This window comes from Trichosurus vulpecula, chromosome 7, assembly GCF_011100635.1.
Source record: "Trichosurus vulpecula isolate mTriVul1 chromosome 7, mTriVul1.pri, whole genome shotgun sequence".
NCBI classification, from domain to species: Eukaryota; Metazoa; Chordata; class Mammalia; order Diprotodontia; family Phalangeridae; genus Trichosurus; species Trichosurus vulpecula.
Window position 1 is genome coordinate 145,045,560 of NC_050579.1, and position 27,766 is coordinate 145,073,325.

Sequence of the window (27,766 nt, forward strand, 5' to 3'; positions counted from 1 at the left end):
ACTTAGTTTAATTTTACCCAGACTCTGGGGCTTAGAGAATTGAGGAATTCAAAGAGCTAATAAGCACAGGGTTCAGGGGGAGAAGCTACCACGTCTAGTGTCAGAGGGCTGTGGAAAAGACGATTATGATCTGAATTTGTGAGTTAGCTTGGAACTCGGTCAGAAAAGGCTTTGTTTCCTCATGTTCTTGAGTTACCAAGTTGTTTAGGGGTTAAGCAGGTTTGAACTGAGAAACTAGACATATTTTAAGTTGAGACAAACTGGACTCTATTACTAAACCATGCATTTGTAAATAGATTATAAACACATATAATCTATATAAATAGATTAAAATAGATTATAAATTATAAATCAATTATATATTGTAAATAGATTATAAAGCATTTAAAGCTAGAAGGAAGCTTAGAGATCATCTGGTTTAGGGGTTCTTAACCTAGAGTCTGTGGATAAATTACAATGCACCCATGGACTTGGATGGGGAAAAATTACATCTTTATTTGCACTAACCTTCAACCGAACTTTAGCATTTCTTTAAATTATTTAAAGACACCCTGGGAAGGGGTCTATAGGCTTCACTAGGCTGCCAAAGGAGACCATGATACAAAGAAGGTTAAGATCTCCTGATCTAGTCCAATCCTTGTAGTCTAGTCTCTTTCCACAGATGAGCTCTCTAAAGAACAGAAAGGTTGAATGATTTACTCAAGACTGAACAGGCAGGAGAGCCAGGATTTGAACCTAGTTTCTTAGACTCAGAATTCAGGGATCTTTTCATTAAACCATACTACGTTTCCTATATGAAGTTTGTACCCTTGGAATCATCGCACAATAATGAAGTAGACAGGCATTCCGAACAACCAGTTGAGAGAGTTGTAAATTGTATTACCGTTTCTAGAGGAATACAGAACTATAATGTGGGTCCTAAAAGGAGAACTCCCTTAATAATTATTTTTGGTAACTAGCCAAAAATGTGGAAAGACCTCTATATGAGGGGTCTGTCCTTGTGGTGGTTTTATCAAACTAGCCCATGTCATCCCATTGCCTTCATCCCTTGCATTCAGTACATATAACGGGAGGTCCTTTGGGGCCTCTAATTGTACATTCCTCTAGTTCTGTTCTTGTCTCATACACCCACGACATATGTACAGCCCATTTGGGTGTTTGTATAAAAGGAAATACATGAAAGAATGAGTCATAATGAAAGAATATTTTCAAATAATATGAAACTCAGTGGTGTATATTGCCTTCTCTATACATATCTACCTACTTAACTTCATAAACGTACAACATTTATCTGAAAGAATTCTAATATTGAAGTCATAAAAGCTTTTTGCTAAGAAATCTCATTTTCATTTTCTCAACTTGCTTCCTTGAAGTTTTATTACGGAATTAAAGTTTCCAAGCTTTTTTATCAGTACAACTAGGACTTGTAATTTTAGCATCATGGAAGCTGTCCCAACCTATATGGGTAATAGTAAAGATAAGTAGATAGACAGACAGATAGATACACACACATATACAAATATACATATATATACATACATACACATATGTTTACATGTATGCATGCATATGTATATGTGTATCTATATATATATATGTGTGTGTGTATACATATATAGAGTCTTAGTTGCCTGAGGCTCAGAAAAGTTAAGTAATATGACATATAAGCAATATCAGAGGCAAGATTTGAATCTCAATTTTCCTTACTTCAAGTCTAGCACTCCAGCTCCTACATCATGCTGCTATATCATAGAGGCAGCTAGGTGGTCCAGTGGTTAGCGCACTGGCCTTAGAGTCAGAAAGATCTAAGCTCAAACTAAGCTTCAGACCCTTACTATTTTTGCATTGCCCTGAGCAAGTCCCTTAACTTCTATCTGCTTCAGTATCCTCATCTGTAAATTAATAATAGCACCTACCTGTCAGGGTGGATGTGAGGATCACATGAAAATAATATTTCTAAAGCATTTAGCACAGTGTCTGGCACATAGTAGGCATTCAATAAATATTTGTTCCCTTCCCTTCTTCCCCTTGCTCATGCTTTTATGTCATATTTAGCATAATTTTAACATTTCAATAAGGAAATATTAAGGTTATGTTAAATAGTAAAGGTTATTTTAGAGGTCAGAGGCAGAGCACTTAAAATAATACTTTATATTCATAGATCTCAGTTCTATTTTGCAAGGAATTAAAAGTAGCAAATGATATCTATTCAAACTGTACTGAACTAGGTGAATAAGTAGCATATGTTTTCATTTTGTAAATATAAAAGCTGAAAACCACAGAAGTGACTGTGAACAAGTCAGTGAACCTCTCTGAGCTTCAGTTTCCTTATGTTTAAAATGAGAGGGTAGGAACAAATGCTCTCTGAGATCTATTCCAGCTCTCATTCTTTCGATTAAAGTCATTCATTCAACAACTATTCTTTGCCCAATATGTACATACAATGCACTGTGCTGGGCACCACAGGGGACACAATAAGACTTGGTTACATCCTTCATGGAAGTAAATTTATTAGCAGCAATAAGACATTCACAAAAAAAGAACAGTGCAATAACAGAGGCACAAAATAAAGTATCCCGAGAGTTCAGTAGCAGGGCAGAATACTTCTAACCAAAGGAGAAATCAGACTGGTTTAATTAAAGAGGTGGCATTTGACCTAGGTCTTGAAGAATGAATAGGAATTAGCTAAAGTAGAGCTTAAATGTGAGTTATTATTGTAGTTGTTGTTTGGAACAGGACCATTCCAGGAAGAAGAAAGAATGTAAACAAAGTTATGGAAGCAGGAAAACAAGAGGAATCTTTGAGGCATGGCAAAAAATCCAGATTGGCTAAAGTCAGTAGCAGGAGTTCTTAATTTTTTTTTATCTTGGACACTTTTTGACAATCTGATGAAGCCCATAGACCCCTTCTCAGAATAATGTTTTTAAATACTTGAAGGTAATGCTAACTTTCAATTAGAGGATAACAAAAATAGAGATTTTTTTCCCCATCCAAGTTCACTGATCCACAGATCCATTGTAGGTCCATGGGCCCCAGGTAAAGAACCCATGACACAGTGTATGTAAAGAAAGGTACTAAAATCATATATTTAGAGCTGGAAAGGACCTTTAAATAGGTTACCTAATTCAAATCCCTCATTTTAAAGATAACAAAAATGGGGCCCAGAGAGATTGAGTAACTTGATCAAAGTCACACATGTTGTTAAGTAGCAGAGTCAGGATTCAAATTAAGATTTTCTGTCTCCCTATACAGGCTCTTTCTAGTATACCATGCTTTCTAGGAGAGAGGACTAGAAGAATACATTAAGGCCAAATTATGGAGGGTTTTAAATGTCAGGCTGAATAGGCACATTTTATTATAAGATGTAAAACCATTGAAGGTTATTGAAGATGGTAGAAATGACCATGATTAAGACTAGGCTTTATGAAAATTAATTTGATATCAAGATGCAAGATGAATTGGAATGGAGAATATACTTCAAGAAAACAGGGCCAGCCATCAATTGGGGAATGGCTGAACAAATTGCGGCATTTGATTGTGATGGAATACAATTTTGCTCTAAGAAATGATGACCAAGATTGTTTCAGAAAAACCTGGGAAGACTTATATGAACTGATGCAAAGTGAAGTGGTTCTACTCTGATCAAGGCAATAATCCAAGACAATTCCGAAGGACCCATAATAAAAAATGCTATCGACCTCTAGAGAGAGAACTGATGAACTCTAAATACAGATTGAAGCATACTATTTTTGCTTTTTTATTTTTATTGTTTTATTTTGTTTATGTTTTCTTTTGCAACACTGCTACTATGAAAATATATTTTGCATGACTTCATATATATAATAGATATCAAATTATTTGCCTTCTCAAGGAGGGAGGAAGAAATCAAGGGAGAGAGTAGATTTGGAACTCAAATTTTTTAGAAAGGATTGTTTTAAAAAATTCTACATGTAATTGGGAAATATTTAATGAAATAAATAAAAACAAGTAAAAAAAAACAAAAGAAGAATTATTCAGGAGACTTTGCTGAGGAAACTGTGTTGAATAGAGAGCCAGAGGAGCTAGGTCTAAATCCTGGCTTTATCACTTTTCTATCTGTGTAATTTTGGGAAAATCACACCTTGGTGTCCTCATCTGTAAAGTGAGAGAGTTGAAAGTGATAATCTCTAAAGCCCCTTCAGGCTTTAAAATCTATCAGGCAACAGCTTAGAAAGTAATAAAGAGCAGTGGCACAACCTAGAAGACAGGCTTCCAATTAGCTGCAGAGTTCAGGGATTTTTGGCCACCCCCAGAGGATCCCTCTGTTCTCTCTGACTTTAAGACTATCCCTTTTTTCTGCCCTTTCATATCAATCCATTGCACCAACATGTCTATCAGAATTGCTAAGTGATAAGGAAATGGGTACTCCATCATGTAATGGGGGTTCCCTTCATTCCTCATTTAATCCTTTTTAAAATATTTTTATTGATAGTCTTCTCCCTGCCTAACACATTTATGAGCCAATGGAACATTAATGTGTGCCAGGAGAGGATGTCAATCCCTAGTCTGGAAGTTGCAGGAAACTAGTTTGTGGTGGGGTGTCTGAAGATGAGTAGAAGTTTAGCCATAAATTGATAATTTTTCACATCAATTACATTCAGTTAATATTTATTAAGTGTTTAACATGTTTCAGACACTGAGAGTACAAAGACAAAACAAAAGAGAGTCTGCCCTGGGTCTCTCTCCCTCCTCATCTTTGCCTCCTGGCTTCACTGTCTTACTTGACATCTCAGCTGAAGTCCCTCCTTCTAGAAGTCTTTCCCAATCCCCCTTAATGCGCTCCTTCCCTGCAAGATTATCTCCAGTTTATCCTCTATATATCTGATTTGTACAAAGTTGCTTGCATGTTGTCTCCATAACTAGACCTTGAACTTCTTGAGAGCAGGAATTGTTTTTGCCTCTCTTTGTATCTCAGCCCTTAGCTCAGTACGCGGTAAGCACTTAATTGCTTGATGTTCTTGTTACATTATAATCTATTAGAAAAAGAACACAGAGAATTAAGTACAAAGACGGGGGGGGGGGGGGGGGGGGGGGGGGGGGGGGGGGGGGGGGGGAAGAGTAGGAAGGTACTAACAGCTGTGTTAACTTTACTAATTGACCTCTCAACTAAAGGAACTGCCCAATCTAGGGCAACTCCCTACAACTGCCCACCCCGATCCCAGCTTTCTGAAAATATAAGCTACCTGAACCTGGTCCCTCACTAAAACACAGGATCAGGTATTTTAAACTAATAAGCATTTGCCCAGAAAGTCTTCCTCCTGAAAGGTAGAGAAGGGAGATTATCAATCAATTAACAAGCATCTCTTAAGTACTTAGAGTTTTCAAAGCACTGTGCTAGATACTGGAGATATAAATAGAAAAGTAAGATGGTCCTGGCTTCCACCAGCTTACATTCTACTGAGGAATACAACACATAGATCTGAGAGTGGTAGCCAGGGAAGGAGCTTCTTTCTACTATAGGCACAGAGATTACCGTATTTCCCTTTTCTGAAAAATTTGGGGTCTAAAAACTGGGTGCGTCTTATACAGTGGTTGTAGATTTTTTTTATTTGCATTTCCCATTTTTTCCCCGCTTGTTTTTACTCTCATTGTTGCAGATTTTTTTACTTGCATTTCCTGCTTTTTCACGCTTGTTGTCTTTGTGATCATTGTTTTGCATTTGTTACCCATATATTAGGTTATGTTTTGCCACATTCTGCCCAGAAAATGGCTCAGAAAAGATTTTCGTACAGTGCTGAATTCAAGTTAAAAGTAATCCAGTTTGCAAAAGTGAATGGAAATCGTGCTGCTGAACGCAAGTTTGGTCCTCCTCCAAACTGAGAAAACAATCCAAGACTGAGTAGGAGAAGAAGAAACCCTACTGAAAACGCCATGGCAGAAGAAGGCCATGAGAGTCAAGTCAGCAAAATAGCCTGATTTAGAGAGGGAATTGAAGATATGGATTGGAGAGCAAAGGGCAATCGGAATTCCTGTGTCCATAAAGATGGTTCAGCATGAGGTGAGAAGAATTGTTGATGAAAATAAGTTATTGATTTCAAAGGAAGCCACAATTGGTGCTTCAGGTTCATGAAATGGAATGGACTAAGCATGTGTATATGCACCAGACTTGCCATAGATGGAACTGAGGACAAGGCAATATAGGAAGACAGTGATTCATCATCAAACACAGATGAGGACAAGCTAATGGATGAGAGTTTTGACAGTGATGAGGAGTTATATGAATTTTATGATGAATAAAACTTGAGTTCAATAACTTTATGTAATATTTTTCTTTTCAAATTTCAGGCCCCAAAAGTAAGGGGCATCTTATACATGGGGCAATAAGGTATAATTGGAGCCATAGGGCCTTGGAATGTCAAGCTCTTTCCAGTAGCATGTTGATTTGAATGTTGTTCTCTAAGAAAGAAATGGACAAAAGAAGGTTGAGTAGAGCCCTGGGGCAGCAGGAAGCAAGGGCAGATGGTAAGACTGAAAGGCCCTAGTATCCTAGGGCATGGCTGGATATGTTAAAGACAGTATTGGTCAGGGGCTGACCAGTTAACAGAGAGCTAAGGTGAGATCTGCCCTCTACCACAGGGCAAGTCACCAAATTGAGTGGATTAAGTCCTTACCCCAACTCTATTCCCACCCCTTTGGGGAGGAGAGGGCAGGTCAGAGTTTCTGGAGGTACATATAGGTGGGGTTTTGTTACAGATGGTCAGGTGGCAAGGTACACACTGTCTAAGCACAGGTGTGGGTTTGATGGGGTACAGGCTTTGGGAGCCCTGTTGAGGTCTCCTCGAATCTTCTCACTTGATCTGGCCTTTGCCTATGGCCATAAACCTTCCATTATCGCTAGGACCAAATCTCTGTTACCCTTAACCTAGCCTAGCCCTGCATGGTCTGTTACCTCCAGATTGCCACTGCTTCCCACCTTTGATCCCATCAAAATCACATTCTCTGGGTTCCTGGAGTCTGATCTCTAGTCACCCCAGTCCCGTCAAGATCCTCCTTAGACTCCTCCTCAAGATGCTCCCTTCTCTAGTCACCCCAGACTACTTGACCACCTCTCAATCCCTCCCACGATATTTCTGTATATAAGATCCTTCTTGCCTCCATGAAGGGGCTCACATTCAATCTAGCTCAGCTTAGATTCAATCTGGCCCACTGGCATTAGCATCACAAATGCTCAGGCTCCCTAAGAGTCTGCCTATTATGGTGAATCTTCAGTAAACTTTGTTTTTCTTTGGCTGAGAAAGCTCTTGAGTCAAATTCATTCAAGCAGGACCCAGCAAGTCAGTATTTTGGGGTCCTGAGCCCTCCTAAATCCCTAGCCTCAACATAGGGTGGGAGGGAGGTGGGTGTTGTCTAGTGAGAATGAAGCATGATCTCAAGGGATATAATGGCCTTCTACAACATCATACTGTTGCCACAGTTTGAGGTAAAGATGGAACCATGACTCTAGAAGGTCAGAAAGGAGTTAGTCTCAATACCAAAGAAAGAACTCCCACTCTGTGGTTTGCTCTCTGTCATTTACATATAATAATAACAACAGTTAACAGAATGTAGGCAATATAAATATTATCCTCATTTTATAGAGGAAGAAATTGAAATTCAAAAAAGATTAAGTGATTTGCCCTTAGTCACCCAACTAACAAGTCTCAGAGCCATACTTTGAACCGTGATATTATAACTGTCTAGGCCTTTTTTAACTACCTAATGGTGACCAGTTACCCTGTCTGTGTGACTGTCACCTGCTCCTTCCAACCCTTGATCTTCAGCTATACTGTTCTTTTCCTTTAAGGGAACCAATTCCTGAAACTCAAAAACTTTTAGAATCTTTGGTTAAATTTGACAGAAGGGTATGACAGTGATTTTTCTCTTACTGTTGATGGAAAATTTCCTGTTTTTATTGCTGTATGTGGAAAGTGGGTTTTGAAAATTTTTTTTAAGTAATGATAAGATTCTGGGAAAGTCACTTCCCTGGGAGGGTATCTGAGAAATGACTCATCCACGGAAGTGAAAATAATGAGGCGGGCTGGTAATCTGAGCCCAGAGAACCTGTCACCTCAGTTCTGCAAATGAGCTAAAAACCAAAGATAGCCTTCAGAACAGAAGCTGGAAATTAAGTTGAGGTCTAATAGGCATGAAAGCTTTTAAAGAGAAAGAAAAGCTAGTCAGTTTCTAGTTTTCAAAGGAAGTTGTTGAAATGAAGGCAAGCTCCAAGGAGTTACCATCACTAGCCGCAGAGGTGGATAGCTTTCAAAGCCTATGACAACTTACAAGAACTAGACCCAAATCTAGCCTTCAACAGAAGCACTTTTTTTGCCTTTCTCTTAGGGATTAATTGTGTTCCATTTTTATTAGTTATTTATGTGTTTGTGTGTGCCTTATATCTCTCCTAGATTGTAAATTACCTGAAGGCAAGGTCCTCTTTTATTTAAATCTTCTATTTCCCACCACTGCCTAGTTAGTGAGTGATTTCATTGGCATAGTAAATTCACAGAGGTGAAACTCTCACAATCTATACAGAAGATCAGCACCAACTAGTACAAATTTAGAGTTAGAATCATAGTTGCCTGGGCAGCTAGATAACTCACAGCGGACAGAATGTAGGACCTGGAGTCAGGAAGACTCATCTTCCCAAATTCAAATCTGGCCTCAGACATTTACTGGCTTACTCTGTGACCCTGGGCAAGTCACTTAATCATGTTTGCCTCAGTTTCCTCATCTGTAAAATGAGCTGGAGAAGGAAATGGCAAACCACTCCAGTATCTTTGCCAAGAAAATCCCAAATGAGGTCACAAAGAGTTGAAAAGGACTAAAAAGTGACTGAACAACAACAGATGCCTGGAGCATATAACCTGACCGGTGTCACCCAGACAGTATGCGTCAGAGATGGAACCTCAAGGTAGTCTGAATTCTGAGATTACATCTCTACCTACTACCCCATCTCCTTCTCCTGCTCTGAAGGTAGCAAACACTTGATAGCTGCTCATTGAATTGTTCGACTGAATTAAATACCAGTGGAAGTAACTGACCCTCACTATGAGGGTTGAACCAGCCTCAATTACTAGCTAATGGATTTGCTTCAGTCAAACCAACCAGACCAAAAAGAAATGCATTTAAGAGCATGAGAGGGCTTCTAAGGGCAAGAATCACTGAGACCTACAGCAGGCACAAAGCAAGCCACTGTGAAATTGACTTTCTTATTTTTTGCTTTTCTCGTCTGAGGAACCAAGGAAAGGGCTTTCAAGGACTTTCATTTGACTGCGAGCTCCTTAAGAGCAGAGATTGTTTTTTGCCTTTCTTTGTATCACCAAAGTTTAGCAAGGTGCCTGACACATAGTGGATGCTTAATACATGTTGACTTGAGGAAGGACATAGGAAATAACTGCAAAGTTGGTCAGGGTATTATCAAACCCAGAGGAGGAATCTTTGGGGGCCAGATAGTCAGGAGCCCTACTAAAAGAAATGAGACCAAGAAGCTCAGAATACTTGCTGCTTCATGAACTGCACAGCTCCTCAGGGTAGAAGCCTATGATCTCAGGCTAGCATCCAATCCAAAATACAGAGTATCAGCATTCCTTAGAAGTCACTTGGTTCAGCCTCTATCTGAATGCTGTAGGGAACAGCATAGTTTAGTGGAAAGAGCGCTGAATTAGGAATCAGAAAAGCTGGATTCAAATCCTGGCTCTGTTATTTATTGGCAGTGTGACCTTAAGTCATTTAACATCTCTGGACTTTTGTTCCTTTGTTGCAAAATGAGGGCAATTTCTAGATAATTTCTAAATAATTTCCAACTCTAAAACCACATAAACACAAACCGTATCAACATTCCCACCAAGTGGCCATCATCTGCCTGAAGACTTCCAGTGAACAAGAACACTACATCCTGCGGGAAACTATTCCACTTCTGGACAATTCTAACTGTTGAGACATTTTTCCCTATAGCGTGTTTAAATCTTCTTCATTGCAACTTTTAGCCACGACTGCTAGAACTCTGGATCCATCAAAATTTGACTCATCCCATTGAAAAGCAAGACAGGCATTCAATTATCTGGATGGGGTGCTGGACTTGGAATCAAGAAAAACCAGGTCTAAATCCTCTTTCAGATACCAGCTGTGGAATCCTGGTTGTCACTTAACCTCTCGGAGCCTCAGTTCCCTCATCTGAAAAAAAAATAAGAAAGGTGGACTTGATGACCTCTGAGGCCCTTGCCCAATGATAAATTTATGAAACTGTGAAATTATTAATGCATGACTATCATGTCTCATCATAACTAAGTTTTCTCTCTTCCAAACTAAATATCCCCAGTTCCTTTAACTAATCTTTAAATGCTATCCCGTTCAAATCTATTTATCATCTTGATCACCCTCTTCTCTATGATCTATGGGCCTGTGAACGTCCTTCCTAAGATGTAGTGCCCAGGACTGAACACAGTATTCTGGATGTGGTTTGGCCAAGCCAGAGTCTATTGTAATTAACTTCTCTTTTTCTGGCCAATATATTTCTATTACTGTGGCCTACAATTACATTAGATATTTTTGCGTTTTGGTGGCCACACTATATTGTTGATTTAGAGCCCACAAAAATTTCCATACCCTTTCAAATAGTTTTCCAGCTTTGTCTCATGTCCTAAAACTTCGTAGTTGATATTTCAACCCAAATGAAGGACTTTATATTTAATTTCTATTAAATTGTATCTCCTAAAATGAGGCCCATCGGTCCAGCCTGTAAAAGTCTTTTTGGATTTTGATTGTCAGCCAAAATATCATCACTCCCAGATTCATGTTTTACACAAATTTTATAAGCACATCATCAAAAAGATATCATGATACAGTGATGAAAATGCTGGATTTGGAGTCAAAGGACCACACTTCAAATCCCAGCTTGGCCACTCAATACCTATGTGACCTTGGACATATCAACTTCTACGAGTTTCAGCTTCTTCATCTGTAAACTGAGGGATCTGGACTAGGTGACTTCTAAGGTTCCTTCAAGTTCTAAATCTATGATACCGCAATCTTATTATCTACATCTTCATAAAAGTCATTTGTAAAAATGGTGACTAGAACTAGGCCAAAGACAGATGCCTGGGTCATTCTACTATATATGTTCTTCTAAGTTGACATTAATTTCTCTAACAGTCACTACTCTTTAGGTATAGCTGTGCAATTCATTCCAAACCCACCTAATTCTAGTATCATTGAGCCACCTCTCTCCATCTGTTCATTAAGGATATAATAAGAAACTCTAGCAGATGCCTTGCTGAAATCCAAATGAAGCTGTTGTATTCTCCCCATATATCAGTCAAGTAACCCTGTCAAAGGAAAACAAGAAATTGGGTTAGTGTAGCATGATTCCTTGAATAACACCCTGGCACACAAGAATCACTAAATGAAATCATCTTTATTTTAATTAATGGGATAAGCCGGGATGAGACAAGGAATTCATACTTTACAAAGGAATTAAACTTGTCAAGAGAATTTCACACCTTTATATGGAGACAACATCAATGCCAAAACAAAGCCTTAATTAGTTGGAACAAATGAGGACCCAGAACAATGAATGAATATTCTTTCCTTCTCCCTCCCCTCAAATAAAAATTTGCATTTCCTAAAAATTACACTAAAGTGCCTTTGGGTCTATAGCCCTAAATTTTGGATTTCACTCTAGGGAACTAAGGAGGGCTGAGACTATCAAGCAGCTCTTATAATATAACAGAAGCATTATCTTTTTTTTCTTAAATAGATATCTTCCCTGATAATTTATACGACTGCTCCTCCCCCAGATAGTTCACAGCAGCATATAAAGTCCTTTTGCTAGTACTCTCCTTGCAGACCATAGCAGCCTCCTCCCACTAAAAAACTAATAGTGCTTTGTTAGGATCCAGACCTCTTAACTGGATGTTTGTAACAACAATGTTACTTGCAGCTGCTGTAGGGGGTGTAAGACCAATAACACCAGCGCACAGGAGGGCTGCTAGCACAGGGTCTTTGATCTACTTTTCTAAAGGAAAGCAACTTAAAAGGGGTCAACAATCTTACTTTAATCAAACACACACATATACATACATGCATACATACATATAGATACATACATACATATATAATGTGTGTACATATACATATACATATACATATCATTCACTTAGTTCAAGGGAAAAGTCAACACCCTGAACTTCAGAGAAAATACAAACAGAAATTATATAAACAGAGCAAATGCAAACAGCAAAGACTAACAGACAGGGCTTCCAACTGTCTGACAAAAAGCAATACATACATAGTTACTAGAGAGAGAAGCACCAACATCTGAGTTTTTCAAGACCAGTGGGCTCCTTAATGGCTACCCCGAGTCTCATCTGGTTTCATCACATGAACACTCTTCCCATGAGTGAGCCCCGAAGCAAAACGCTAACATTAGAGTATATATACATTTCTTCAGGGTCAGAGGGCATCACAGCCCTTGTTACCCAGACTCATATGACTGAAACTCATGTGCCTTAGACTTCCATGTGACTTAAGCAGGTCACCTGGGCCTATTAATGGACATGAAAGAGCTTCCCATTAAGCAAAAATACATTAACAATACAATGGTTCTTGAGATCGCTTAGCCCCAGCTCCCAATTTTATAATGTTCTTCTGAGCTCCTACCTATCCTGGTGATTACAAGAGTCTCTCTAACTCAGATGATACTAGTGCGGTTAGATGAGGCCTCAAACAACAGTCCCAGACAAGGCCCTCCAACTTAAGCTGTATGGCATAACCTTGAGGGACCTGTCCTGTCTTGTGCCTGTATCAGCCAATACTGTAGAAAGAAAAAAAAAAAAGATTAAAAAACACAGACATTGTAAGTTGGGTTGTAAAATTTTGAGATGTCTATCCTGTGCCTTGTGATTCTAAGCCGTACATTGTAGGTAGGAAAATCAAGCACACGAAATAAATCTCTGGCACTTAATACAGTACTTGGAAACTCAAGACTTCAATTCTGAGCCATAAGTTAAAAGACGCCAACTACCGTTAACTAGTTGTTTCCTATGTTTTAAGACAGTTGATTCCATTTTTTTTGTTATAATGTTATATCAGTACCTTCTCACTCTCTTCTTCAAGAAAATGTTCATGATATACAGGCATGAGGCTTCTGGGCAGCTCTGGTGATCTCTCATTCTTTATACCCAGACTGTATTTTCCAACACAGTTTTCCGCATTCTTCCCTTTGTGCATTGTCATGTTGAAGTTAATGGATATCAAGTATATGTTGACTAGATTTGAAGGATTTTGTCAGTTTTCACATGGAATTTCTATAATTTATCCTTAGCAACAAATGTTAACATATGAATTATCTTCAGGGTAATCTGTTGGAAATTGTGGGGAAAATGGCCAATTATCTTGTAAAGTGATGTTTCCTGTTGCCTTTATATAAATGCAATTGCTTTTTTGAGGAGAATCCATAAGTCATGCTTCCTTTTAAACGAAACTTCTTTATGTCTTCTGGTTTCATTCATAGCAAAAACACCAATATGGATATGATTTGGTTTCTCCAGTAGTGCATAAACTCAATGGCCATTGAACTAAGACTTCACATTTATAATACCAACAATTAAATTAATGTTTGCAAATAGTCTAAATCAAAGGCATCAAGCATGCAGTGGCCCACTATATTCCTGAGTGTGGTCAAACCAGATTAAAATGTAATTTGGAAATATTTGACAAAATAAAAAAATACAATAAAACATAAGTAATGTTACTATATATGGTTTTCTAAGTCAATATACAGTCTGCAGGGATCTTTATATATGGTTTAGTAGTTCCTGTTTCCTTTTGAATTTGACATCACTGGTCTAAATGAGCTTTACAACTTCTTAAAATAATCCAGCCCACTCTTTTCTTCCTATTTGAGCACAATTTATTGTCCATCTACAATGACTAAGATTTATGTAATTGTGTGTGGGTCTGTGTGTATGTGTGTGTGTAGAAATGGACAGGGAGAGGGGGGAGGGGGGAGAGAGGGGGAAGGGAGGAAGGGAGGGAGAGGGAGAGAGAAAGGGAGAGGGAGAGGAAGAAAGAGAGGGAGAGGGAGAGGGCAAGGGAGAGGGAGAGGGAGAAGGAGGAAAAGAGAGAGAGTAATTTGTGTGCCCTATAGTTTATTCATAAATAACTTGATGACATAATCTGGAAAATAAACAAATCCTATGTGGATCATCAAGCCAAACTTTTTTAAGTGGTTAAATTAATTAGTTAATAATTAATCTCTTTCAGGAGAAATCTGTAACTTATGAGAAGATATGGACAAGAATCCCATAGGATGGGTAGCCATTCACTGACTATGATATGCATATGGAATATCCACTCCACTGAGATCACTTGATGCATTTGAGTATTTGAGGTTTAAGTAGTATAAACACTGTGATTTATTAGCACTCAATCAACAACCGTTTACTAAGCATCTAGTATATATGCCAGGCACTATGCTAAGCACTAAGGATATTAAGAAAGGCAAAAGGCAGTCCCTAACCTCCAGGAGCTTACCATCTATTCTGGAAGACAACAAACAAGCTATATAAAGAACAACCAGAATTAATCTTCCTATAGAAGAAGAGATTTTAGTTTACACTTAAAGGAAGCCAAGAAAGCCAGGAGGCAGAGATGAGGAAGGGGCGTACTTGACACCTGGAAACCAGCCAATGAAAATGCCTAGAGTCAAGAAATAGAACGTCTTATTTGAGGAAAGGGAAGGAGGCCAGTGTCAGTGGATTTTCTGCTTTACTGGTTAAGGCATAAGAAAACTGAAAGGGGACATGAGAGAGGAGAGGGGAGAGGGGAGTGGAGAGGGGCAGGAAGGTTTTGAAAGGATTTGAACTCCAAACAGAGAGAGTCTGCTTAGGACTAAGAATCTTTTTTTAAAGTGATTTCATGGGTTCCATTGGTTTAAGAGTTCCCCCCTTCATGACTAATGTCTGGTGATGATGTTTTCTGTGTTTGACTAGGATTGTTCTCAGGCAACAGATATAGTCAGTCATCAGCAGAGACTTTCAAACATAATGAAATCTGCCAGAGTTTATGCCCCACTGGAGCAGTCTATGAGAACACACAATCATGTCCATACGACAACAAGGAATTGGAATAGGACCTTTGTGGAAGTTTCTGAGGTCAGAGCAATAAAAAAAGAAAATAGCTATAACCTAGCTTTAGTGGTAAAAAGCAAAGTTATCAGAGCAAGTTAATCAAAACCTAATGTTTAATTCAACTCAACAAACGATTAATGAGTGTATATTATTGCAATGCACTGTGCTGGCCCCAGACATACAAATATGAAAAAAAAATTATGTAGTCCCTGCCCTCAAAGACCTCATGATTTAGTAGGAAGGGTGAAACATGAACACAAATAACAACAATGCAAGTTAAAATTTGATTAATTGCATTGCAGAGGTAAAAAAAATGTAGTATGAGAGATTTGAGAAAGGAGACTTACATTTTTAGTCAACACACAATATGATTTTTAGTGAACAGGCACAAATTAAATTCTTAAACTGATTAGTTTTGTTGCCTTTTAAATTTATTACTTGTTTACATAATCCCAACAGATTTGTCATCATTTATGTTTAAATTTTAAAACTAGGGTTTGTTTTAAAGTATTTGTGCTCATAAATGAATAGGAAACATTTACATATATAATATACAGTTATTACTAAATATACATGCAGATGCAGATATATCTATGTATATTTTAGCATTACAATAACAGGGAAATACAAACCCAGAATATACATACATATATGTAAATAAACGAACTCATAATATGTACATATATGTACATATGTATGCCTATATATCTTTATATGTACTAATGTATATACACATAAATTTATATGCCTATCGTTTATATACAAATGTGTGTTAACATGAATATATATTGTGCATATTATATATGTATACATATCACATGCATGCATGCATTGTGTGATATATTCTGGGTGTGTATTTATATGTACATGTATAAATGCTCTCTTTCCTTGTTGTTATAATGCTAAAACAAATAAACAGACTTTATGTAGGCTGTCTATGATTTGTGAGTAACTATCGTCTCTCAAATGTCCTCACACTATGATCTGACACAGGATTTCCTTTCTAAAAGAAATCAAAAAAATCTAATTTTACCAGTCTTCAGAAGATAATATTATCATCCTGGGCATTATTTTTTATTTTTTGGTAAATGTTTTATTGATATGTTTTTTATATCACTGTTATCTCCCAATGACCCCACCCACACAATAAAACCATTCTTCATAACAATTAACAATTAAACACATTGGTCATGACATCATAAACCTCACATAGTTCATATATTCTTTTATATGTTCGTGCTGTTTCCCCCAATATGATGTAACCTCCTCGAGGACAGGAATGATTTCATCTTTGTCTTTGTGTGCTCTGAGTCTAGCACAATGCCTGGAACAAGAAGATGCTTTAAGAAGGTTTATTGACTGTTGATTGATCTGATACCTGTTTCTTCACTTCTCTGATGAGAATAAGGAACATGCTTCAACAGAAGTCCTCTGAAGTCATGACTAGTTACAGCAATGTTCAGAGTTTTGACATCTCTGAGGGTTGTTTTCCTTTACACTATTACAATTCTGATAAATTATTCTCCTGACTTTGCTTACTTTGTGCTGCATCAGTTCATAGACATCTTCCCTAGCTTCCCTGAATTCTTCCTATTTGTCATTGCTTGCAGCACAATAATCTTCCGTTATACCCAGATGACCATAATTTGTCCAGGTGTCCTCCAAGCATTATTCTCATCACGACTTGAATGAAGTCATCTAGTGTATATTTATCAAATTTTAATATGACAAAGTTGACAAAAATAACAAATGTGATTTGTGACATAACCAGTACCAGGAAAGACTTTAAATACTGTCATGGACATCGAAGTGACTACAATCAAAAATAATGTCAAAATGTTATGTTTTCCAATTGGGTTCAAAAAAATTAGCTGCACAAATCAATCCAAGTTAGGGGAGATGACATGAGACAGCAATTTATGTGGGGAAAGTAGGGGTTTTAATACCATAAGTTTAATATGTCAGAAGCATAATGTCATAACAAACAAAAAAGGGGGAATGCTAATGGGAATTTAGGTTGTATTAAGAGAAGAATAATGTCCAGAATGACTTACTAAGTTCTGTTGTACTCTCTCTCTCTTTTTAAGAGAATAATAAGGAAATTTATTAAGGTGTTTGAATGATAAAATAAGTCTGGACATGGATTCTGTGGACAATAGGGGATCATGTAGGTTGGAAAAGTGGTTTCAATTGAAGGAAATTAAGGTAATAAATTTTAAAATTGCCTAATAGATTTGTGTTTGTCCTTTGTTTTTGAAGAGGACCATGACATCAGAGAAATGATGATGTGACTTGCAGTTGACTTTAGTTTGAGGGAGAGAGGGCTGTGCAAGGTCACCAGCCTCACTTTTTCCTCCAGAGCCATTTGGATCCAGTGACCTGATATTCAACAGGTGGACTGGAGATGACCTAGGATGCAATGGGAGACCCTGGCCCTTTTAGGCTCAGGTGTTTTCTGTGAGTAGACCGAGCTACCTTAAAGGGGACCCAGCTAGTTGGGTAACTCAGCTCATCCTCTCCCTCTCCCTCTCCTTCTCCTTCTCCTCTCCAAAGGAAGGTGAATTTTGATGGCCAGAAGCTGCCACTTAACTTGGGGTTTACTGGCTAAATGTCTTTCTTTCTTTCTCCTTCCTTCCTTCCTTTCTTCCTTCCTTCCTTCCTCCCTTCCTTCTTTCCACAAAACCTGAAACCCAGTTCTTTCTGAAGCTCATGAATAGGCCTAATAGAGTATGAAAATAGAATGAGGCTATCTAACTAAGCTATTAAGAAAACCAGAGAATCAAAAGGTAGTATTGCTTGCAAATACTTTTATTTAAATGCAATTTTTCAAAGATGGCAAGGTTTAGATATTACTGAAGGTAGCGACAGCCATGGATTCCTCTAGCTCATCTGTCCCAACTTTGTCATCTTTGACTACACACTGTGTTTGAAGTTTTCTTCATGCTATTTCCTACTGAAACTAGTTTAGAAAATCCCCAGACCAAGCTCTACGCCTGAATGCTTCTGATACATTCCTCCAATTTTGCCATAGATATCTGTCTCATTATCCTCTGATTTTATGTCCAGTAAGAACAAAGATTTTGCAACAATTGCACGGTTTTGGTTTTTTTAATTTCCTTGATTTATACTAAGCAAGGCATATTTCTCTTAGTTTCTTTGCTTCTTCTCTTTCTTCCTCTTCTTTCTCAGATCCCAAGATCAATATCATCTTTGCTATTTGTAGCTCCACTTCTGCAGTATCTCATACAGCAGCAGGCCCGTACTTGCCTTTTGCTTCTTGTAAGACTTAACAAGGTTATATTAACAGAGAGCATGGTACAAGATGGTAGGTAGTGGTCCTGAGACTGATTCAAATATTGCAATGTCAGCCTGTGATGCAGTGACAGCTTCTCTATAGCTATTGTTCACCAGAAAGTTGTTAAGGTACTGAAGACTTGCAAGTGTCTCCAAAGCCTGTGGTGTCCACAGGTGTGATTGGAGTATGGGAAGAAAGGAGGAGAGCAGATCACTCTGTAATCATACCATGGAGGTGTCTGTTCAAGGCACCAAGTTTTACAAGGGTCATTGATGAATGAATGAGAGGAAAGCAATCCAGAACAGTGCCTTACAATGCCTTACAATTATGAGTTGAAAGACCTGGAATATTTAATTACAAGATTTAGGAGAAGTGGTAATTATTCTTCAAATATTTAAATTATTTTTTCATTTAAAGGAAAAATTAGATCTATTCTGCCTAGTCCTTGATGGTGGAACTGATAGAAGAAAAAGATGACTCAACATAAGAAAACAATTAGAGTTGTCCAAAAATGGAATGAGATGCCACCAGGGATAGTGAGTTTTCCATTATTAGAAATCTTCAAGTGGAGGCTGTATAGTCAGGAATATTGTAAACAGGTTTCATACTTTGGTTAATGGTTGGACAACATAACACTCGAGGTCCCTTCCAACTCTGGAATTCTCTGGTTCTATGATTTTATGGAAAGGCAATGAAGTATAATGAATAAAAAACTGGAATCAAAGTCAGGAAAACCTGGGTGGAAGTCTCACCTCTGACACACTGACTGTGTGACCCTGGGCAAGCAAGGGATTTCTCACTGCCGTAGGCAACTTTCCAAGTCAATAAGTTGAAGAATAGTTGCCAATTTACATTGGTACAAGGAGTTCCTTCACTCTGAATTCCCTATACTAGTGAATTCACAGTTATGTACAACAATGAAAATGTAATAACCATTGCTAATCCAGAAATTTCTGCAAACTATAAAGCCCTTTTCATCTAAGTATCTTAAAGGACATTCTTCAATTACACTTGGTTAGTTTTTGGCAGTGAGTGATGTACTGATGGCAATTAATTCAAATACACAAACATACAAATGCAACTTTTAAATTTTTTAATTTTTATTGATACCTTTAGCCTTAATATTACCTCATTTTCAGATAAATCTCTTCCTCCTTAATCCAGCAAGTTATCCCTTTAGGAAATATTTCAAAAGAAAGAAGGAGAAAAATTTCGGTAAAACCAACCAACATATAGTTGTAGTAGTCTAGTATGATAGGTGAGAGAGAGAGAGAGAGTTAGAAATGGAGTCAAGAAGACCTGGGTTTAGTCCTTCCTCAGATACTTTTAGCTATGTGACCCTGGGCAAGGCACCTAAACTTTGTCTCCTTCAGCTTCTTCATCTATAAAATTGGAATAATAATAGCACCTACCTCACAAGATTGTTTGTAAGGATAAAATGAGATATCATAAAGTATTTTGCAAACCTTAAAGCACTACATAAATGCTAAATATTATTATAATTATTAATGTTTGGATGAAGAGAGGCAGATAGATGGATAGATAGCTAAAGCATTTATTAAACACTTGCTATGTGCCAGGCATTGTGCTAAGTGCGAGGGATACAAAAACATAAAAACAAGACAGTCCTTATTTTTAAAAATGTTACATTCTAGGTTGTCGTGTCCGTCTTCTGCAAGGCTGGACCATCATGGCTACCTTCCTCGTGCTGAGTAACAAGGCGAAGATGCCCATCCTGGGCCTGGGCACCTGGAAGTCCCCTCCAGGCAAAGTGGCTGATGCAGTGAAGACTGCAATTGATGTCGGATACGGCCACATTGATTGTGCCCACATCTACCAGAATGAGAACGAAGTAGGTGAGGCCATCCAGGAGAAGATCAAGGCAAATGTTATCAAACAGGAAGATCTCTTCATCGTCAGCAAGCTTTGGTACACATACCATGAGAAAAGCTTGGTCAAGCCAGCCTGCCAAAAAACTCTGAGTGACCTGAAGCTGGATTACTTGGATCTCTGCCTTATTCATTGGCCTACAAGATTTAAGGCTGGAGAGGATTTTTTCCCATTGGATGATGAGGGCAATATGATTCCCAGTAACACAAGCTTTTTGGATACATGGATGGCCATGGAAGAGTTGGTGGATGCAGGACTGGTGAAAGCCATTGGAATCTCCAACTTCAACCATGAGCAGATGGAGAAGCTCTTGACCAAGCCAGGGCTGAAGTACAAGCCAGCAGTTAACCAGATCAAGTGCCATCCATATCTCACCCAGGAGAAGTTGATCGAATATTGCCAGTCCAAGGGTATTGTGGTGACAGCCTACAGTCCCCTTGGTTCTCCGGACCAGCCATGGGCCAAGCCAGAGGACCCTTCTGTCTTGGATGACCCCAGGATCCAGGCCATTGCCGCAAAGCACAAATAAACGACAGCACAGGTTCTGATTAGGTTCCACATCCAGAGAAAAGTTGTTGTTATCCCCAAGTCGGTCACCCCATCCCAGATTGCTGAGAACTTTCAGGTGTTTGATTTCAATTTTACTGATGAGGATATGTCAACTATACTCAGCTTCAATCACAACTGGAGAGCCTGCATCTTGACCAATACTGTGTCTCACAAAGATTACCCCTTCCAAGCCCCATTTTGAAGTTCTGGCTAGCTGCTGCCCAGTGTCTGGATGATGATCTCCTGATGCTTCCAGCTCTGCCGACTTGTCCTGACAAAGAATATACCATTCTTTTGCATTGCATTGGTCTACCCTGGCCTCTGCTTCTGAGAGCTGGGTCAGCCACTGAATATCCCCGTCAGATCTCGGCTTGTTGGAGTAACTCCTGGTTTTCTGGACCCTCCTTCCTGCCCAGCTAGGAGTACAGAATGACCATCCCTCCCCAGGTGGGCCCTGCAAACAAGAATTATTCCTCTAGTAAATGGTTTTCTTTCTTTTAGTAACAAGTAGATTTCATCTGCTTGAAGTTATAAACCCTACCTTCTTGCTTTAAATTAAAAAAATCATGTTAAAAAAAATGTTACATTCTATTAGAGGAAGACTAAATATAAAAGGGAGACAGAAAGGGCAGGAAGAGTGAGGAGAGGAGAGGAGGTTACCAGCCAGAGGCAAGGCACCTGGTATGAAGGTGGAGCAGATTAGGGAGTGAGTAACTTAAAGTAAGCAGCATGGCTAGGGGTCCTCACGATATGATCGTTTATTTTATATTCCTCACATATAACCTCCCACCTCTGCAAAGAGAAGAGGGAAATGCATTTTAGCAACTGTTCTTAGGAATCAAGCTTGGTAAAACCTGTTCAGTTTGGTGAGTTTTTTTTTCCTTCTTGCCACTTGTGTGTTCTACTCATCATGCATAATATTTTCCTCATTTTGTTGACTTTACTTTTCTTCAATTCATATAAGTCTTCTTATGTTTCTCTGAATTCTTCAAATTCTTTATCTCATCATGATGCAGCAACAGTGCATTGCATTCATGTTCTGTATTTCATTTGGAACTTACAAAATTGATGAGAACCTATTCTGATGAGCCAGACTTCTAAATGGACTTTCCCTGTTGTGCAACCCACCTCAGCTAATCTCAAGTAACTCACCCTCATCTTGGTGGAGCCACATTTCCTTTGTAATCACTGAGGAAATGATGCTTTTATACTACCTCACTTCTCAGGGACTGAGGACAGTCATTAACTACGTCGAAATGTGTTTCATTTGTGATCCTTAAATTAGAATATATACACTAAACAACTTCTTTAAACTCTAAAACTGTAAAGAAAAATGTTATTTGTTAAGGTCTACGATTCAAATATATGTATGTGCATACATATATATGGTTCCCTTCAAAATTTAGCTCAAGCACCACTTTCTACATGAAGCCTTTCCTGATCCTCCCATCTACTAGAGCCCTTCCTCCCAAAGTAACCTTGTATTAGTTTTGTAGGTGATGTTTAGATACCTATATACGAACACATTATCTCTCTGTTATAAACTCCTTAAGAGCATAAACTGTTCCATTTTTGTCCTCTTACCCCCAGGGTAGGCACTTGATAAATGCTTATTGATTAATATATAGAGGGCCAGCCCTGAAGTCAGGAGGGCCTGGATTCAAGCCCAGCTTTGATATGTCCTTCCTATGGGATAATGATAGAGACAGAACCTCTCCATGCTCCAGGGTAACTTTCTAAGATTCAGGTACAAACCAATCACTGATCTTCAGTTGTGGACAAGTGTTTCCCTACTATGAATTCAAAAGACTAATGAAATCACAGGTCTAGACCATGGGTGGGAACCTATGGCCTTGAGGCCACATGTGGCCTTCTAGATCCTTAGGTGTGGCCTTTTAACTGAATCCAAATTTTACAGATTCTGTAAAGGCCACATGTTGCCTCAAGACTGCAGGTTCCCCACCCTGGGTCTAGACAAAAAAACAAATAGCTTCTAAGTACTAACAGTTACCTGGTATCACTTTGTGCTGTAATTGTGTGTGTGTGTGTGTGTGTGTGTGTGTGTGTGTGTGTGTGTGTGTGTGTGTGTGTGTTTGGGGGTTTTTTGTTTGTTTGAACACAGGAGACAGCCATTGCATCAAAAGTGAAGGGGAGTAAAAAGAGAACTACTAGTACTAAAAAGCTTCAAATATAACTAAAGACATGGCATAAAATGAAATACTTTGAGCTCTTATAACTCCTATGGAGTCGGATTGCATTTTACACACTTCTCTTTTAATGGCTCAGACCTATACTTCCTAATGTCACATGGAGACTCATAACCTTCAGGAGAGAGCATGAATCAGCTGGCTGCATTGCAAAGAGCATCCCGAATACCATCAAAAATATCCTAACTGGAACTGTAAATTTCTGAAGTACAAACAGCTCATCTGTTAGCAGGTTTGAATCATGCTGTTGGGGAAGTACATCTGAGGGAGAACAAAGTTCTCCCTACCTGTTGTAGGTTAGCATTTTTTCAGGCTTGTGGGAATAGTAAGGTCATGTTACAGGAACTATGAATTGACTTGAGTGGTACATATTGCCCAGGTAAATCCTTGGCTAAAGTCACTCATAGATCCACAGACTATTAGAAGATTAGAGGTGAACAGGACCATTTAGTCCATCTTCCTCATTTTATAGATGAGAAGACTAAGACCCAAAGAGGGGAAGTATTTAGACATTCACATGCCCCTCTGCCACCCACCCCCCAGTCAACCTATTGATAAATAGAGTTGACTAAGAACTGACAGAAGCAGACCTAGTTCCTTCCCAGGCCAATGAATTGCCTGGGACTGACCAGATTTCGTTACTTCCAGTCTCAGATTATTTTGTACATCTGCCAAACTCTCCCCTCCAGAGATTCCCAAACTTTCTTTACGGTCTTTGGCTTATCTTGTGACACTGTGAGATGCCCAATCCATCCCACCTGCGGTCTACTCATTCTCTCTGCCTTAGTACACTACACAAACCCTGTTCCCAGCCCCCTCCTTGGGTACCCCAGCACTTGTGTGGTACTCCAAGTCGAAGTTCACTTGCCCTGATTAAAGACCTTAATTTTGTTGTATTGACTGTTTTCATTTAAATTCAGGTTGGTGCTATCCAACCTGATGCAATGAGAAGGATGAAGGATTTGGAGTCAGATTAGCTGGATCTGAATCCTAGCTAATCCACTTATTACCTATGTGATCTTGGGCAACTCCTTTTCCTACTTTGGACCTCAGTTTCCTTATCTGTAAAAAGATAGAGTTAGACTAGATAGCATTTAAGGTCCCTTCCTGCTCTGCATCTGTGATCAAAAGATTTCTAATTCATCTTAGCTCCCACTGTTCCCAATATGTACTCATTCATCTATACAAATTTTCACTATGGCTCTAGAACACCCAGCATTCATTCTCACTTCCCTGACTTTTCCCTTGTAGTTCCCCAATGTTCCTTTTCCCTTCTTTTGTCCATGTTCAAATCCTACTACCAATCACTATATTGTGAATTTACATAGCAGCTTTCTTCAGAGGCCCTCAGTTTCTATCATTTTTATTTGCCATAATACAGGTAGAGTATAAGTTTATTAAGGGTTTTTTCTTGTACAAAGCCATTTAAATGCTTGGATGCTCAATGGTGGAAATAAATTACTTAATACTCCAGGCCTGAAGCAGTTGTGGAGTTTTTGAACATTTGAGAGGAGATATCTTGGTTTTCTGGCTTCCAACTTAGAGAAAGAAAATATACAGTTCCAGGTTCTCTTAGGAAGGAAGTCCCTTGAAGAGAGACAAGGACTCTGGTATAAAGTCAACATGTAGAGGAATTGCACCTCAGTCATGTTCTTATCCACAGCTCACCATATTAGAGACTTTAGGGAATTTCCCTTTGAAATAAATCTTAAATCTTTGTTGTCTTTCTGGAAGCTGGGAGCCCAAAAACCAGAATGATCTCTCCCCTCCCTAGCTCTCCCAAGGCAGTTATTGACTTTTGCATAGGCCAAGAGTATTGGACAATCATTGACCACCAAACAAGAATTTTATGCAAGTGTCTTTGCCTTACTCTCCTGGTTATATTCAATACCCCCAGTGTTTGGCACAGTGACCTGTGATCTATTTTTTTTTACTAGGTACTAGACATGCTTAATGAATTGAGTTCATTGAGTGATTGGTTTTGCAATCTATGACCTAAATGTAAAATCTCAACATCATGGAATTCAGATGACCGGGAATAAATTTGTTACACATGACCTGAAATTCCCATTCGTGGAATTTTGAGCAGGTCTGAGAAGATTTAGTGGCAGCCCAGTGTAGAACCTGGGCTTGGAATCACAAGACTTAAGAAGGTCTTGGCTGTGTTAATTCTGTTATGAACAAGCATAAGTCATTTTACTTCTCTGATCTTTAGTTTCTGCATCTATAAAATAAGGATAAAAATCTTTTTCACAGTTCTAGGGTGAGAAAAGCACTTTGCATAACTTAAAGCACTATATAAATATAAACTATTAGTATTTCAGAATGTGCTTTGCAATCTAAGTTCCAGAATTAACAGCTTACTCAAAAGACAACTTATTCCTTCTTCCCCTCATGCCTTAAGTCTTTCCAGAAGTCAGTTGATCTTTAATCCTTAAATCTGGCAGGAGCAGGCCTAGATAAAATAAATCTATTGTAGATTAAGAATTCTTGCATTTGGGGCATTTTTCGAAGGGAGAATTCCAAGCTATCAATGGCCACAGGAAAAAAAAATGCTCCAAATCGCTAATAATTAGAAAAATGCAAATTAAAGAAACTCTGATCTACTTTTCATCCATTAAATTGGTAAAGTTAACAAAAAGTAGAAAATGACAAATATTAAATGGACTGCAGGACAATAAGCACACTAATCCACCGTTGTTGCTCTATGAATTGGCTCCAACCAGTTCAGAACTATGCCCCCAACCTCAGTAAACCGTGTATAATCTTTAACCCATCTGTACCACTATTAAGCCTATATCCAAAAGGACCAAGGGACCCATATGTATAGAAATATTTACAACAGCTCTTTTTTGTGGTAGCAAAGACCTTGACTCTAAAAGGGTGGCAATCAATTGGAAACTGGCTAAACAAATTATGGTAGAGGAATATAATGGTATATTATTATGCTGTAAGAAATGACAAAGGAGACAGTTTCAGAGCAACCTGGGAAGATTTATATAAACTCATGTAAAGCAAAATGAGCAAAACCTGAAAGAACAGTTATACAATGACAACAACATTAAAAAGACAAACACCTTTGACAGACGTAAGAGCACTGATCGATGCATGCCTAACCAGAGGACCAATGATGAAGCATGCCACCCACCTTCTGACTGAGAGGTGATAGACTCAAAGTTTGCAGTGAGACATATGTTTTCAAACATGGCCAATGAAGGAATTTGTTTTGCTTGTATCTATACTTATTATGAGGATTTTGTGTTTGTTGTTGAGCTTTTTTCTTCAATTGGGGGAAAGCATGAGGGGAAAAAAATAAATGCATGTTAGTTTAAAAAAATATATAAATTCAAAAACAAGAAAAAGAATTCTTACATTGAAAGGAGCAGTGGTGAGGTGTGAGGGAAAACGTAGGGGCTGTGTTTGAGTTAGCAGTCACCTGGGAGAAGGCAGGAAGTCCCTCTGGGGGGCAGCAACTACTTTAGCGGTGATAAGGAGAGGGCAAAGTTGAGGTAAAAAGTTAGGCAAAGGTCTGTCTTAGAGTCAGCTTTATGGGACGTGGAGTTTGATGGGTAGAAGACTGGGGAAATCCAGGGAAGGGGAGTGAGGAAAGTGATACCTAGGTCAATGAGTAAGAAGAAGCAACCAGTTAAACTGTCAGCCATAGAATTTTTAAAAAGATTAATGAGAGAAAGACAGCAGAGTTAAGAAGAAATAATCTTCATTCTCCAGTCTTTGGACCCCATTTATGGTTTTCAGATGTTAATCTCTGGTGGATTCAGCAAACATAAAGTACGTATTATGTGCAAAGAATGTTTCTAACTCTGGGAGGTGGGAGTATAAATATAATTAAATCCTGAGCCCTGTCCTTATAGAGTTTCCAATTCATCAATGTATAAAGTAAAAAATCAGTAGAGGAGAAAGATTTGAGTCACAAAATTGTGCTTTAAATATCTCTTCAATAATTATAGAATCCAGTCTGCTTGAGGATCATAGAGACTGGGACCTGCCCACAGTGAAGCAGCTAGTCGGTGTCAGAGCCAAGATTTGAAGCCAGGTCTTCTGACTCACTGCTCCAATGGGAGGCCCTGTGTAAGGTGTTTTACAAACAAGTCCAGCATATTTTTCCTGCAGCATTATCTCTTTTTCTTTGCAGATCCCATTCCTGAGAACAAATCACCATACTTTCAGTGTATATAGCAGTTTTCTTCTGAGGAACTCAATTTATCCTCATTTACTTAACTGTAATATAATTATCTCTTGTTATATAGTGTATGATCCAATATGCAGATCTGCATTATTATAGAACTGATAGGACAGAGAAGAAAATTTGCACATAGTACTTGGAGTTCCCGTTTATAAAATTTCCCAGAGGGTTTGGGGGAGTGGACAGAGACATATTGGGTCAAAGGGCATCACAGTCTAAAAGCATGCTTTCCAACTCCACCAATCAACCCTTTCACTAAGCACCCTTTCTACTGTTCTGTCCTCCAGAGAATCCTCAATGGTGTGCTAGAGTGGGGAGAACACCATACGTGGGGTGAGATCACCCGCCAGCAATTAATTAAAAAATCATAGGGCTCTCAAATTTAGGAACAGAAAAACGTCTTTATTACGATCCCTGGTTGGGGGGGGGTGGGGGAAGGGAGGTCTCCCAACTGATAGAGGATCGGTAGGGAGAG

The 27,766-nt window shown here is 38.6% G+C and overlaps 1 protein-coding gene and 1 pseudogene across 1 annotated transcript; one reads left to right on the forward strand and one right to left on the reverse strand.

Moving 5' to 3' along the window:
- Positions 1-17,988: 17,988 nt before the first annotated feature.
- On the reverse strand, positions 17,989-18,711 carry LOC118857672 (annotated as a pseudogene).
- Positions 18,712-20,131: 1,420 nt separating this feature from the next.
- Positions 20,132-21,082, forward strand: LOC118858282 (aldo-keto reductase family 1 member B1-like). The gene is given in 1 exon segment (XM_036768774.1): positions 20,132-21,082. A coding segment is annotated over 1 exon segment (951 nt).
- Positions 21,083-27,766: the final 6,684 nt, after the last annotated feature.